Source organism: Pongo abelii, chromosome 2 (assembly GCF_028885655.2).
Source record: "Pongo abelii isolate AG06213 chromosome 2, NHGRI_mPonAbe1-v2.0_pri, whole genome shotgun sequence".
Classification (NCBI taxonomy): domain Eukaryota; kingdom Metazoa; phylum Chordata; class Mammalia; order Primates; family Hominidae; genus Pongo; species Pongo abelii.
The window spans coordinates 106,156,182-106,170,369 of NC_085928.1; the positions used below are offsets into that span (position 1 = coordinate 106,156,182).

At 45.8% G+C, this 14,188-nt stretch overlaps 1 protein-coding gene and 1 pseudogene across 8 annotated transcripts; both read left to right on the forward strand.

The window, feature by feature from the left end:
• The first annotated feature begins 1,205 nt into the window (after window positions 1–1,205).
• NME6 (NME/NM23 nucleoside diphosphate kinase 6) lies at window positions 1,206–9,342 on the forward strand. Of its 8 annotated transcripts, none has more exons than XM_009239059.4 (7): window positions 2,001–2,060; window positions 2,781–2,981; window positions 4,875–4,971; window positions 6,575–6,677; window positions 7,242–7,281; window positions 8,171–8,331; window positions 8,603–9,342. In XM_009239059.4, the coding sequence occupies exons 3-7, from the start codon at window positions 4,882–4,884 to the stop codon at window positions 8,767–8,769; spliced, it is 561 nt and encodes a 186-aa protein (XP_009237334.3). In that variant the 5' UTR covers window positions 2,001–2,060; window positions 2,781–2,981; window positions 4,875–4,881; the 3' UTR covers window positions 8,770–9,342. The 8 variants fall into 8 exon arrangements, with proteins under 8 accessions (XP_002813843.3, XP_009237335.3, XP_009237334.3 ...); XM_009239058.4 differs by having other exon boundaries at window positions 2,044–2,117; XM_009239054.4 differs by having other exon boundaries at window positions 2,046–2,134.
• Window positions 9,343–11,994: 2,652 nt separating this feature from the next.
• On the forward strand, window positions 11,995–13,290 carry LOC129058261 (rRNA-processing protein FCF1 homolog; annotated as a pseudogene).
• Window positions 13,291–14,188: the final 898 nt, after the last annotated feature.

Genomic DNA, 14,188 nt, shown 5'->3' on the forward strand with positions numbered 1-14,188 from the left:
GGGTGGGATGGTGAAGAGATTCTGGGATTCCATGTTATTGGAGCATTTTTTTCCCCTTGCTTCTCATAAGGTGTCTGTTGGGGAGAGATCTGTGTCACTTATTGCAGTTTGTTGCATGCTGGAATGCTGCAGATTCTGGAATGCCATCTATATCAGTTGTCTGGAATTTGGTTTCACATAAGGTTCTTGTCTTCTGTTTAACTGGTTTGCTGGGACTTCTGAAGTCCTGATGATCATACTGGGAAGGCAGACTCAGGGGTGACGATGCTGGCTGTGGCCCTCATCTGCTGGGCCATGGTGGTTATTGTGTTGTTTCTTTTGCTGTGTCCTAGAACAGGGGCTTTACTGAGCCACCCATGTCCTCTGAAAGCTTTGCAACTTGCAAGGACTGTTCTCTTCCTTCAGGGGCTGGGATGACTTGCTGATTTAAGCCCCTTTGTTGAGATACAGAGGTATAATCATAATGACTGAGACTTGTGTTGCTCATCTTTGAGGAAGATTTGTTTAGGCTTGCTGTTATCCACCATATATTGTATTTAGAGTAGTTTGCTGCCTAACTCACTGGGTCCTTTGACCTGCTGCAGATTCAGTTGCTAAAACTCCCTCTGTCAGTGATTCCGCATAGGGAGAAGTAATGGGTTGTCATTTTTGGAGTCAGGGTTGGGAGCTTGAGGTTTGAGAATCAGAGGTCAGAATTCATGGGTTGAGGTTTAGGGATTTGAGGTTGGGATTAGGAGGTTAGAAGATAAGCATCAAGGGCTCAGGATCTAGAGACCAGGTCTAGGATTAAAGGATTATAAATTCAGGGACTAGGGCTTGGGTTAGGATTGGAACTGAGTATCAGAGGAGTTAAAGTTAGAGTAGGGGGTGGTGGTCAAGGGTCTAAACAAAAAGAGAGGAGATGCAAGAGTCTCTGGAGAGACTGGCAAAACTTTCCTCAGAAGTTCCCAAAGGTGAGTGGGTATCAGGAAACTATTGGGAAGTGGCTTCTTATTGCTGCAGAGAGAGAAGCCATGAGGAGTTGGGGACAAACCTTCCAAGAGGGCAATACCTGTGTAGGCAGACACTGAAGTCAGTTAAACGTGCAAGTAAGTCTTTAAATTGATGACAGTTATCGTTTATTTTCACTCTTCTCATTCTCAGTGATTTCCCTCAAAAAAAAACCCCAAGAAACCAAAACACATTTTTTTTTTTTTTTTTACCATCTTTATTCAACCTGTCACCAAGTTTCTGGTCACACCTGCCACAGCTGACCCCCGATCCATTCTCCCTGTCCCCATCCTCTCCACACATCACAGTACACACCAGGAATACCCCCAGTTCTCATCTCCTCATCCTGGGCTGCTTCAATAGACTCCAGAGTAACCCAAACCACACCCTGCTGCCCAGATTCCTAATGACACGTGAAAGGCCGTTATGACTTGCTTTCCTCATGCCCTATGCACACCTGGACTCCAGCCAAGGATCCTCTTTCATCAACCCCCATATTAGCTACGATCCTTCACGCTAATGTATCGCTCAGAGCTCAAAAGACTTTGAAGGGCCTGTGCCTTCGCGATCCAGCGCTTAAGTTCTTTGCCCTCCGCGTACTTTTGACAAATACTGGGCATCAACCATGTTCCAGGAACTACCCTAGGCAAAGAAAATAACTGGGCAAGGTTCCCATCGGTGTCTCTGCTGGCGGGCATCGCCCCCGCCGGGCCGCCACCCTGAACGAGCCCGTCCGGTCCTCTGGGTTCCGCCACACTGCGTAGCGCTGCGCCAGCAACCCGCCCAGCACTCCCTCCCGCCGAGGGCGCCCAGGTCGGCTTCCGAGGGGCGGTTCTCACAAGCGAGTTCCGGCGCCCAGGACGGCTTCATCCTCTCGTCCCGTCCGCCGCAAGTGCATGCGCCTGGGAAACCCGCCGCCCTCCAGGGCTCCTCACACCTTGCCTCACCCCGCGGCGCAACCGGACGAGGACCCCGAGCAGGGCTGCCCAGCGAGCGCCTGAAGGACCCCGCGAGGGCCGCAGGCTATCCAGCGTGGCGCCTGGTGGCCGGGCCCTGTGCCGGAGGACAAGGTGAACCCGGAGCCGGACTTCCGCTGCACTGGGGCTCCGAATGACCCAGAATCTGGGGTGGGCTTAGGCCCCGGGTACGAGGGGTGAGGGCTGCGCGATTGCAGGCCTAGAGAAGTAGGGGGCTGGGTCGAGAGTTGAGGCCGTGAGCCCGGGGGGCTGGAGGGCGTGGCCACAGGGGTAGGGGCGCAGGTCCCGGCCGCGCGTGGGTGGACCAGTGCTGGGCCGCCGCCCTCCAGGAAGCGAGTGGTGGCCCTCTCAAGTGCTGGGGGGGCAGTGTACCGACAGCTTAACTTTTTTTTTTTTTTGGAGACGGAGTCTGGCTCAGTCGCCAGGCTGGAGTGCAGTGGCTCGATGTCGGCTCACTGCAGCCTCCGCCTCCAGAGTTCAAGCAATGCTCCTGCCTCAGCCTCCCTAGTAGCTGTGACTATAGGCGCGCGCCGTTACGCCTGGCTAATTTTTTTGTATTTTTAGTAGAGACAGGCTTTCACCATGTTGGCCAGGATGGTCTTGATCTCCTGACTTCGTGATCCGTCCTTCTCGGTCTTTCAAAGTGCTGGGATTACAGGCGTGAGACACCGCGCCCTGCCTAAAATTTTTAATTCTCTGATGGAGTCACCTTTAAGTCTAACAGGATTCTCGACTTGTCAGTTTGTTGTAAACCAAGAGTCAAGACAGCCACAACTTAGCTGCGTTAGTAAAGGAGCCATGTCCTCCCTACAGGCCGCGTGTTCTTGCCACGAGAACCCCTAGCAGCCTGGCCTTGGAATGGCTGGATGAGGTGCATTCGTTGGTACATTCAGATACTGTTAAGAGCCAGCTGTGTGCTAGGTACTGCTTACACCTTCTGGTGGTGAAGACGGAACTGAAGAGAACTTGCAAGCTGTGAGAAAGTGTAAGGGGAAGTGAGCTAAGATCACTAAGGTGAGCAGGAGGCAACCAGAGAAAGCACATTCAGGACTGCGAAAACTACTCACACAAAGGCTGTCAAGCCAGAAAGTCTTTCAAAACTGAAAGGCCCATGAGGTTGGAGCTAGAGAAACTTAGGGAGTGTGGGGTTCCAGATGAGGCTAGAGAGGTACGTGGGGAACCACAAGATCATGCAGAGCCTGGGAGGCCGTGATAAGGATTTTGGTTTTTATTCTAAGAGCAGGGTGCCCTTTAAAGGGTTAAGGAGGGGAACCATATGATTAAATTTGCATGTGTGGTTCACTTTGGCTGCTGTGTGGAGATTGTAGAGGTTGGCAGGACAGAAACTGGGAGACCAAAGATGTCCAGATGTCCAGAGGGGAATGATGATGTCTTAGAGTTATGGTGGTAGCAGTTGAGGGTGGGAGAATGGTATGGGTTTTGAGATATATTAGGTAGGGAAAATTGCCAGAAGTTGGTGATCGTGTGGATATGAAGAGTGAGGAAGGGGAGGTGTCATGGATGTCTCTGTAGACAGTTGCTGAAAATGACGTGTTACCACCTGTGGCATTAGGGAGAGTGGGTTAGCTGATCTTGTACTGGTTAGATTGGGTGTGGCTTTATGGTTTGAGTGGAAAATCAGGTTGAAAGCTGTAGAAAGGACATGAATAGGAGAGACCATGGCAGTTTCTTTGCTTGGGCCAGATTCTAATACCACCTTTAACATGATTGACAGTTTTTAGGATAAGATAAATGAGAATGTTGTCTAGACTCTGTCCCTGCCTATGTTAATGGAAGCCTTCTCTGTATTTGTCGACAAATGATTTTATATATATACACACATATATATTATATATATATACACACACACATATGTAGTAGAGTCAGGGTCTTGCTTTGTTGCCCAGGTCAAACTCCTGGCCTCAAGTACTGATATTACAGGTGTGAGCCACTACGCATGGCCAAATGAGAGATAATATTGAGATGAGATTTTGAGACAAAGTCTTTACTCCTGCAGAGGTGATAAATTTCTCACGTATAACTCGGATTTCACAGTTGGAAAAGACCTCAAAATTCCCTTAGTCCAGTTTATAAAATGCTTTTATGTCCATTATATCATTTCTACAATATTGAGCTCTTACACCATGCTAGACATTAGGAATACAAAGATGAATAGAAATAAGACTATATAGGTTTATTTAGTAAATAAAATTGATCAAGCACCTTTGTGTCAAGCACTGTTTCAGATGCAAAATGGTTATGACTTGTTCCTGATGTTGGAGTTGCTTGTTGACAGGTCTTGCCACTGAGGACAGCTGAGTGTATTAACAGGTTTGATTTGGGCACTGGAGATCCTGATCTCTCCATAATATTAGAATAGAGATGGTGTTTATCCAGCAGACTTTTTGGTATCCTGGTAGCACCTCAGTTCCTGTCCATCAATCTTCCAATTCTAGATTTGATAGAAGAGCACTATGGGATGGAAGATTTTAAGAGATGAATTCATCATTATGAATAGGCCTTGTGGATAGGCTGTTTAGGAGTATAAATTGTAAATCCTCTGTAAAATACAAAAGGAAGTTAGGAAGGGATACTGGCAGAGACAGGTAGTTTTTAAACTTGAGTTTCTTTTAATGGGTAATTCCCTCATAGGCTTACAGTTGCACTAGATTGTATACTCCACGGGGGAACTTGAATGCTCCCTCTACCACTCCCTTCCCTTGATCCCATGAGCCCAAATGGGCAATTAAATAAAATAATGTATATGGCCTTAAGATGAAACTATCAGGTTCTTTATGAGTGTCAGGAGTGAGAGCACTCGTTGGCTTGCAAGACTGCGTGGCTCCAATGTAGGGAAGGCTGGGAGTGTCGTCCTGAAGGGTTCCTAATACAGCTCTCTAATGGCAGGAGTGAGATGGCCTCAATCTTGCGAAGCCCTCAGGCTCTCCAGCTCACTCTAGCCCTGATCAAGCCTGATGCAGTCGCCCATCCGCTGATTCTAGAGGTAAGAATGAATCCTAAGCCTCTACCGCATGCCCTGGGAATTGCCACTGCTTCAGGTGCCATTGGGCCATTTATGGTGACTGACAACACAGACTTGTGCTGGATGCTGTGGAGGCAAAGCTAGAAGCCATGAACTCTGACCTAAGGAGACTAAGAATCTATTGGAGACTTGAGGCAGACCTAAAATATAAGAAAGGACCCAAAGAAATAATAGAACCAAATATCAAGACAATGTATATTTGTTAGTTTCTATTGCTACATAACACATTACTCCAGGCTTGAGAGCTTAAAACAACACTCGTTTGTTATTTCACAGTTCAATAGTTTAGAGGTTCCAGTAGGCTTGGCTGAGTTGTTTGCTTTTAAAGTCTCACAAGGCCAAAGTCAAGGTATTGGCTGATCAGGCCCTTATCTGGAGGGTCTGGGGGAAGAATTCACTTCCAGACTCATTCAGGTTGTTGGCAGAGTTGATTTCTTGTGATGGTAGGACTGAGGCTGCCATTTCCCTGTTGGCCTTCAGGCAGGAACTCCTTTCAGTTTCTAGAGACCACTCACATCCCTCATCACATGGCCCAGTCTGTCTTCAAGACAGCTGCAGTGCATTGAATCCTTCTCATGCTTTGAATCTCTCTGACTTCTTCAGCCTCTAGCCAGAGAAAATGCCTGGCATTGAGAAGCCGTCACAATTCTAATCCCACAGGGCTCATGTGATTGATTAGGCCCACCTGGATAATCTCCCTTTTGATTACAGCAGAATCAACTGATTAGTAACCTTAATTTCCCTCAAAATCTGATCTATTGTTATGTAATGTAACATAATCATATTGCATCATATTCACAGTCCTGAAGATTAGGGTGGGAAATCTTGATGGGGCTCGGGGTCATTTTCACATTCTGTGTACCATAGTTTGATAAATACTAACTGAGTAGCACTGCTAAGTAAGCCCACTATGGTGCAGAGGAAGATCCAAGCAGTCAGGAATGGGCGCCTGGAAGTGGCAGGACTCAGCTGGGCCTCAAAGGAATGGTAAACTTTGGTTAGTGCCAGGAGAAGGACAGGTGTTGCACAGAAGGGAGACGCTGAGGCAGGAATGCATGTGATGGGTCTGAGGGCCGCAGGCAGCCTGTGATGGTGAGACTAGAGAATTGGTACAGAGTAAGGAAAGTATAACCTTGAGCACTGGGCTAAAGTGGTTGCACTTCATTCCTTGAATAACAGGAACTGCTTAACACCTTCTGACCAGAGTGTGACGTGTAAATTATAGAGTTTCTCATCTATCAAGTGTGATGGTTTGGAGGGAGTGAGAGAAACCCAAGGCAGGACCACTAACAAGACTTTTACGGTGGTCTGAGTGGTGGGTCCTGTGGTCTTGAGCTCAAGGGATTATAGGTATGGAAGAGCAGAGACAGCGCATCCTATCCCCTTTCACCCAAGGCGCTCACTCTGGCTGTGTGACTGAAGGTCTTGACCTCACCCCACCTCGTCTTCTCACCGTCCAGTGGGACAAACCCTCAAGTCCTGAGCAACAAGTGGTCCTCATGGTTTCTTTTGGTCAGTTTCAGTCTCCTGATTGATTTTTATTTTGGGGGTGGTCTTTATTCAGGCTGTTCATCAGCAGATTCTAAGCAACAAGTTCCTGATTGTACGAATGAGAGAACTACTGTGGAGAAAGGAAGATTGCCAGAGGTTTTACCGAGAGCATGAAGGTAGGATCAGTAGTCCTCTGAATGGAAGGTGCCTCAATCCCAAGAGGCCATAAGAGAGATTTTACCTGGAACACAATGGCAGGCTCTCTGACCTACCAACCGTGTACAGTTGCAGCCAGTTTTCTAAAATCTTGGTTTAAAACACACACTTTTCATGATTATCCATCTTTTCCCAAGGAGGGTTCTACCTTGTAGTCCCAACCAGAAACTTAGTTTTATGTCTGATAATATCAGTAGTTAACATATAGTGAATGAATGTTTACCATCAAACATTGTCCTAATGCTCATTTTTTCATTCAGTTTTCCCAACAACCCTAAAAAGTAGGTGTTATATCCCTCGTACACAGATTAGGAAGCCAAGTTTAGGAGGTTAATGATTTACCCAAAACTACGCAGGTTGTAGGTGGCAGACCCTGGATTCAGACCCAGGTTTGTCAGACTCCAAGGTCCTTGTTCTTTTCTCTAAAACAATTTTTATTATTCCAGGTAAGGAGGTAGAAGTACAGAAAGTTGCCTTGGGCACCAGGATGAAGGTATCTTGATGAAGGTCCTCTCTCTTTGCAGGGCGTTTTTTCTATCAGCGGCTGGTGGAATTCATGGCCAGGTACTTCTAATTTGGTTCCAGCATCTTTATCCACTGAGGCTAATCTCCCCTGCCCCAAATGGATTTGTTCATTTCACTGCCATTCTTTAAAGTTGTAATCAGGCCAGGCACGGTGGCTCATTTCTGTAATCCCAGCACTTTGGGAGGCCGAGGTGGGTGGATCACTTGAGGTCAGGAGTTTGAGACCAGCCTGGCCAACATGGTGAAACACTGTTTCTATAAAAATACAAAAAATTAGCCCAGCATGGTGGCAGGTGCCTGTAATCCCAGCTACTCGGGAGGCTGAGGCAGGAGAATCGCTTGAACCTGGGAGGCGGAGGTTGAAGTGAGCCAAGATCGTGGCACTGCCCTCTAGCCTGGGCAACAAGAGTGAAACTTAGTCTCAAAAAAAACAAAAAAAATACAAAAAAATTAGCCGGGCATGGTGGCGGGTGCCTGTAATCCCAACTACTCGGGAGGCTGAGGCAGGAGAATCACTTGAATTCAGGAAGCAGAGGCTGCAGTGAGCCGAGATTGCACCATTGTACTCTAGCCTGGGCAACAGAGCGAGACTCCATCTCAAAAAATAAAATAAAGTTGTAATCAATGTCAAATCTGAAGAAACATGGGTTTGGGGCTGCCACTGAGCTGATGCTGAGCTGTTAGGCACCTGTCCTGTGGTGGTTAGAAGAGTCCTGTTGAATGCTGCATAGCCACCCTGCTGATCTCTGCAGGCTTTATGTACACCAGCAGGAGCCCTGCATCACCTATTTGAAGCAGCATTGGTACTCAGCGGGAAAGGCAGGAAAACTCTCAGAACGTAGAGAGTGTTTTTATTCAGGCCCTGCTCACAGCACACCCTCCTAGTCTAGATGGCCAGATTCTTTACATGTTCTTGTTTTGTTCACAGCGGGCCAATCCGAGCCTACATCCTTGCCCACAAGGATGCCATCCAGCTCTGGAGGACGCTCATGGGACCCACCAGAGTGTTCCGAGCACGCCATGTGGCCCCAGATTCCATCCGTGGGAGTTTCGGCCTCACTGACACCCGCAACACCACCCATGGTTCGGGTGAGTCCCCTGTCCATAGCCATAGGATATTTTGGGTTTAGTGGGCAGGCTGTGTGATAGAGTTGACAGCCAGGTCCCTCCAGTGAGCTTTCTTCCATTGGTGTTTCTGGTCTTTGTAGCCATGTTGGCAGATGTGGCCTGTGGACTTTCTTTACATGCCCCAGGACTGAAGGGGCAGGCAGAGTAGAGGCTCAGGATTCTGAAGCTGATTATGACTGCCTCTTGCTTCTACCATGTGAGAACCCCTTCTCTGTCTTATCTCCCCTTACAGACTCTGTGGTTTCAGCCAGCAGAGAGATTGCAGCCTTCTTCCCTGACTTCAGTGAACAGCGCTGGTATGAGGAGGAAGAGCCCCAGTTGCGCTGTGGCCCTGTGTGCTATAGCCCAGAGGGAGGTGTCCACTATGTAGCTGGAACAGGAGGCCTAGGACCAGCCTGATGCAGGTCTATGAAGACCAGTGGCAGTGCCCAGACTTTTCTCTTAGACATCTAGTCTAAAACATTCTCCTAGGACCAGGGAAGCCTGGGCTTATAGTGCCATTTCTGCTGGGCACCACCACCTGCCTGAGGGCCTAGCTCACCGCAGCACATCCTCCAGAATCTAGCTTTCTGTCTACCTCTTCTCTGGAATGTTCATGGTGGTTCAGAAGAATGATGACTCCTCTTTGCTGAGAACTGTTCATCCTTCTTCAAGAAGAAGCTTGCCAGGCCAGGCGCAGTGGCTCACGCCTATAATCCCAGCACTTTGGGAGGCTGAGGCGGGCGGATCACAAGGTCAGGAGTTTGAGACCAGCCTGACCAACATGGTGAAACCCTATCTCTACTAAAAATACAAAAATTACCCAGGCATGGTGGTGCATGCCTGTAATCCCAGCTACTCAGAGGCTGAGGCAGGAGAATTGCTTGAACCCGGGAGGCAGAGGGTGCAGTGAGCCGAGACCGTGCTATTGCACTCCAGCCTGGGCAACAGAGTGAGACTCTCTCTCAAAAAAAAAAAAAAAAAAAAAAAGAAGCTTGTCTAATTGACTTGCCTAAAAAATGCAGTGACTCCAAGCAACATTTGGCGTGTCTTCCTCAATAAAAGTCAGTGTTCTCCTGAATCCTTTGTGCTGCCACATTTAGGGGAAACTTCAGACTTCATCATTCTGACTTCTCAGCAGCATTCACTTATTGCTTCATTCTCCAGAAACACTCTCTTCTCTTGGATTTTCTGATCCCATGCCCTTGGTTTTCTCCTTCTCTGCATTTTTCTTCATCTCCTTTATCAGCTTATGCAAACATTTATTTTCATAAATTCTCTAATTCAAGGCATACTGAAAAATGCAAAGATGGTTAAGACATGATTGGGTCCTCAAGTTGCTAATTATAAATTTGGGTAGTCAGCCAACTATAACATGTGGCAGAGATGGAGAAGTGCCCTAACAGGTATGAAGTCCTGTGGGAGAACAGAGGAAAGAAGGTTTCCTTTGGCTGGGTGAGGAGGTGAAGGAGATAGGGTGGAAAGGCTTTTATAAAAGATGTAGCTGGCTTTGGAACTAAGCCTCAAGGTCAAATAGGGTATCCATAGGAGGGGTCTGGGGCACGAGACAGTCTTTATTTTCAGGATCAAATGGGTCAGTTTGGTATGTGTGTGACCTAACAAACCTGTGACACTTCTTATGAGAGGTCGACTTTCTTTCTCAGTACATGTGTATTTCTCTCTTTTTGGTGGCCTTGAAACCTTTCTTTGAGTTGAAAATTGCCTTCACCATCTACCACTTTCACTAATGGTAGACCAGGAAATTTGGACCCACTGAACATAGAGAACAACTAGAAAAGCTGTGCAAAATATAAACAGCATCTATCTGAAAGCATCAGCTGGCAATATAGAACCAAAATTCAGGACACAAAGGAAACTTAGAGAAGTGAGCCTGGGACTTACAGCCACTTTTTCCATAAGGGCACCTGCTGATTCTGGAAGAGGCAGTTGAGAGGCTAAGAAGCTGAGTAGAACTTTCAACAACTTCTTGTGTTAGGGAGCCAGCTTCATGAATGCTGGCAGAAAATACAAGATTACTTGGGCAGAGACTACTGCTCAGGGCACAGCAGGCAGTGTGTTAGCCTTGGTCCCTCTTGCCCTCCAAGTCCCACAGGGCAATACTGGCAGGCCCAGGAAAGTGTTAACACACAGCAGGTTTGCATCACGGCTAAGGAACCACAATCTTAGGGAGATACTATCTCTGTCTTCTAAGGCCATTTGCTGTACAAAAATCCTTGAAATACCTGGGCACAATGGCCAGGTATGCTAGCCTGTAATGCTAGCACTTTGGGAGGCTGAGGGGGGTGGATCACCTGAGGTTGGGAGTTCGAGACCAGCCTGACCAACATGGAGAAGCCCCGTCTCTACTAAAAATACAAAAATTAGCCAAGCGTGGTGGCGCATGCCTATAATCCCAGCTACTCGGGAGGCTGAGGCAGGAGAATCGCTTGAACCCGGGAGGCAGAGGTTGTGGTGAGTCGAGATCATGCCATTGCACTCCAGCCTGGGCAACAAGAGTGAAACTCCATCTCAAGAAAAAAAAAAATCCTTGAAATAGTCTGGAACAAAATCTGTCAACATCTCAGCCCACAAAATATCAACAAAATTGATATTTTGTTGCATTTAAAAAATTTAAATGGTGGTCAAAGGGTACAAAATCTCCGACAATTAAGACAGAGAATTAATTATGCAAACATTTATTTTCATAAATTCTTGTGTTTCTATTCTATTTTCATTCTATTTTCACAGAAAATTCTATTTTCACAGAATTCTGTGTCTCCACAAGAGACACAGAATTATCTCCCACTAAAATTGTCTCTCATAAAAACCTGGCTCCCACAAATACGGAAAGGGAGAAAACCAGAATAAACCCTGTGGTGTTGAATTGGTGATATCAGTGTGAACTTGTGTATTTAAATCTATAGAGATAGATGTAAATATGTTTTTGTATGTATGTAGGTACGTATAGTCCTTTGCACTGATGTGAGAGCAATGACACTCCAATAGTAATGACCACACCCAGCACCCAGGTCCACCAAAAGACAAAGTGCTATGGACTGAATTATATCCCCCTAAAATGCATATGTTGAAGCCCTAACCCCCATGTAATGATATTTGGAAATGGGACATTTGGGAGATAATTAAGTTTAGATGGCCAGGTGTAGTGGCTCACGCCTGTAATCCCAGCACTTTGGGAGGCCGAGGCGGGCGGATCACAAGGTCAGGAGATCAAGACCATCCTGGCTAACACGGTGAAACTCCGTCTCTACTAAAAATACAAAAATTAGCGGGGCGTGGTGGCACGCGCCTGTAGTCCTGGCTACTCGGGAGGCTGAGGCAGAAGAATCTCTTGAACCCAGGAGGTGGAGTTTGCAGTGAGCCGAGATTGTGCCACTGCACTCCAGCCTGGGTGAAAGAACGAGACTCCGTCTCAAAGAAAAAAAACACAAAACAAAAAAAACTATTCCCTATAGCAAACCAATTGTAGCCTGGGCAACATAGTGAGACCCTGTCTCTATAAAAAGTAAAAATAGGCTGGGCGCAGTGGCTCATGCCTGTAATTCCAACACTTTGGGAGGCTGAGATGGGAAGATCACTTAAGTCCAGGAGTTTGAGACCAGCCTGGGCAACATGGTGAGACCCCTGTGTCTACAGAAATAAAAATAAAAAAATTAGCTGGGTGTGGTGGTGCATGCTTGTGTCCCAGCTACTTGGGAGGCAAAGTGGGAGGATTGCTTGAGGCTCAGAGATTGAGGCTTCAGTGCAGTTTGAGCCACTGCACGCACTCCAGCATGGGTGACAGAGTGAGACCCTGTCTTAAAAAAATAAGAGTATGACATGAGCATGGGAGAGCAAAAGAAAACAAGGAAGTCTGCGACCATGAAGCGAATGCTTAGTCTCTGATATCACAGGCTTAAAGAAAATGATAAAGACCTAAAAAGAAAAGAAATATCCCAGCATGCTGAAGGAAAGAAAAGTTCCCCAATACCCTTCCTGCTTATTTTTCCAATATATTACACAGCTGGGTCCACCTTACCACATCCTGTTTGATTCCAACGTTACCAACTTTTCCATTGGAGCCAAATGAGACATACTGCAATCAGTGATGAACTGTCTATATGCCAAGTGTATCCCTTGTATGACTGATTGTGTAAAGGCCGAAACTGAGAAATTGGGGCAAAGTATCAAGTGGCTTAAAGGATTGCCAAGGATCCAAAATTTGAACGATTACCAAATTACCATGCACAGGAAGGAATCTGTGCAGATAACTGCTTAGCACAGAGAGTAACTCAGCATAAGTGTTGTAGCCACGAACCTGGGACCTTAGAAGAATCCTAAGATTCTTGGAGTTCCTATCATGTACATTTCTAACCATAGATATAACATGGGAACTGATGTCAGATGATTATGGAGCCCCTCGGTTCTAATTCTTGCCCAAGTTCCTCTGCCTTTCTTCCACGAACTTTGTCTTGTTGCCAGTTCATTAAACATGGAATAGAATGTTATTCTGTTCAACTCATTTGCCCTGTTATCAGCTGAGTATGGTTAAACACACTCAATTTTTCATGCTGTTTTGAAATTGATATTTTGTTGCATTTAAAAAATTTAAATGATGGTCAAAGCATACAAAATCTCCGACAGGAAGAATTCATTTTATAATTTTTTTGAGGTCTGTTGCACAGTGTGGTGAATATAGTTAGTAGAGTATTATACATTTCAAAATTGCTAAGAGTAAATTTCAAATGTTCTCACTACAAAATGCTAAGTATTTGAAGTGATGGATATGTTAACCAGCTTGATTTAATTATTCCACATTGTATCCACAGATTATGACATCATTTTGTAACCCATAAATTTATACAATTATAAATTGTCATTTACAGTAAGAAATAATTTGTTGCATCTTTTTAGAAAAATAAAATAATTTTTTACATCTGTGTAGTTCAGGTAAAAAAATAATTTTTAAAAGTTTTAATAAAATAAAATTTAAAATAAAATAAAAATGGTGGCACATGCATGTAGTCCCAGCTACTTGGGAGGCTGAGGCAGGAGGATCAGTTGAGCCTGGAAAGTGGAGGCTGCAGTGAGCCGTGATTGTGCCACTGCTCTCCAGCCTGGGTGACAGCGAGATCCTGTCTCAAAAAAAAAAAAAAAATCCATTGTACTTGTTTCTGGTTTACTCTTCTTACATTTCTTTTTGAAAAAATGTGTTTCCCCTTCCTCCTCACACAAAAGGTAACATACGTCATGATACTCCTTTGCATTTTGTCTTTTCTTTAACCCTGAAATATAATCTAGAAGTCACTTCATAAAAGCTCATAACAGTCTTCTTTATTCTGTGTTTTACAGCTGTGTAATACTCCATGTGTGGGCATACCATAATCTGTTCAATAACAGGCATTTAAATGGTCTCCAAAATTTTGCTATTACAATTAATTTCACATTGAACAATCGTGAACATGTGTTGGTTTTCCCCCATCTTTAGCTGTGCACACTAGTTACCTATTGCTACCGTATTGCTGTGTAGCCACTCCAAAACTTAGACTTAATCATCTTTTCTCACAGGTTTTCAGATGAAGACTAGGTTTGGGGCATCTGTGAGCTCAGGTGGAAGCAGTAAGGGAGGAGCAGCCAGGAGAAAAGAGGGAAGGAAACACCGAGTCTTGCACCCACGTCTGAAATCATTGTCCGGTGTGTCTGCTGCTCTCCACATCCACTGCTTCATCCTGGCCCAAGCGCCCTTCATCTCTTGCTGGATCTCAAGCCTCCCAACTTGTCTCTTCCACTCTCACCATCCACCCCCTCCCTCAATCCACCTTTCCACACACATTAAAAAAGT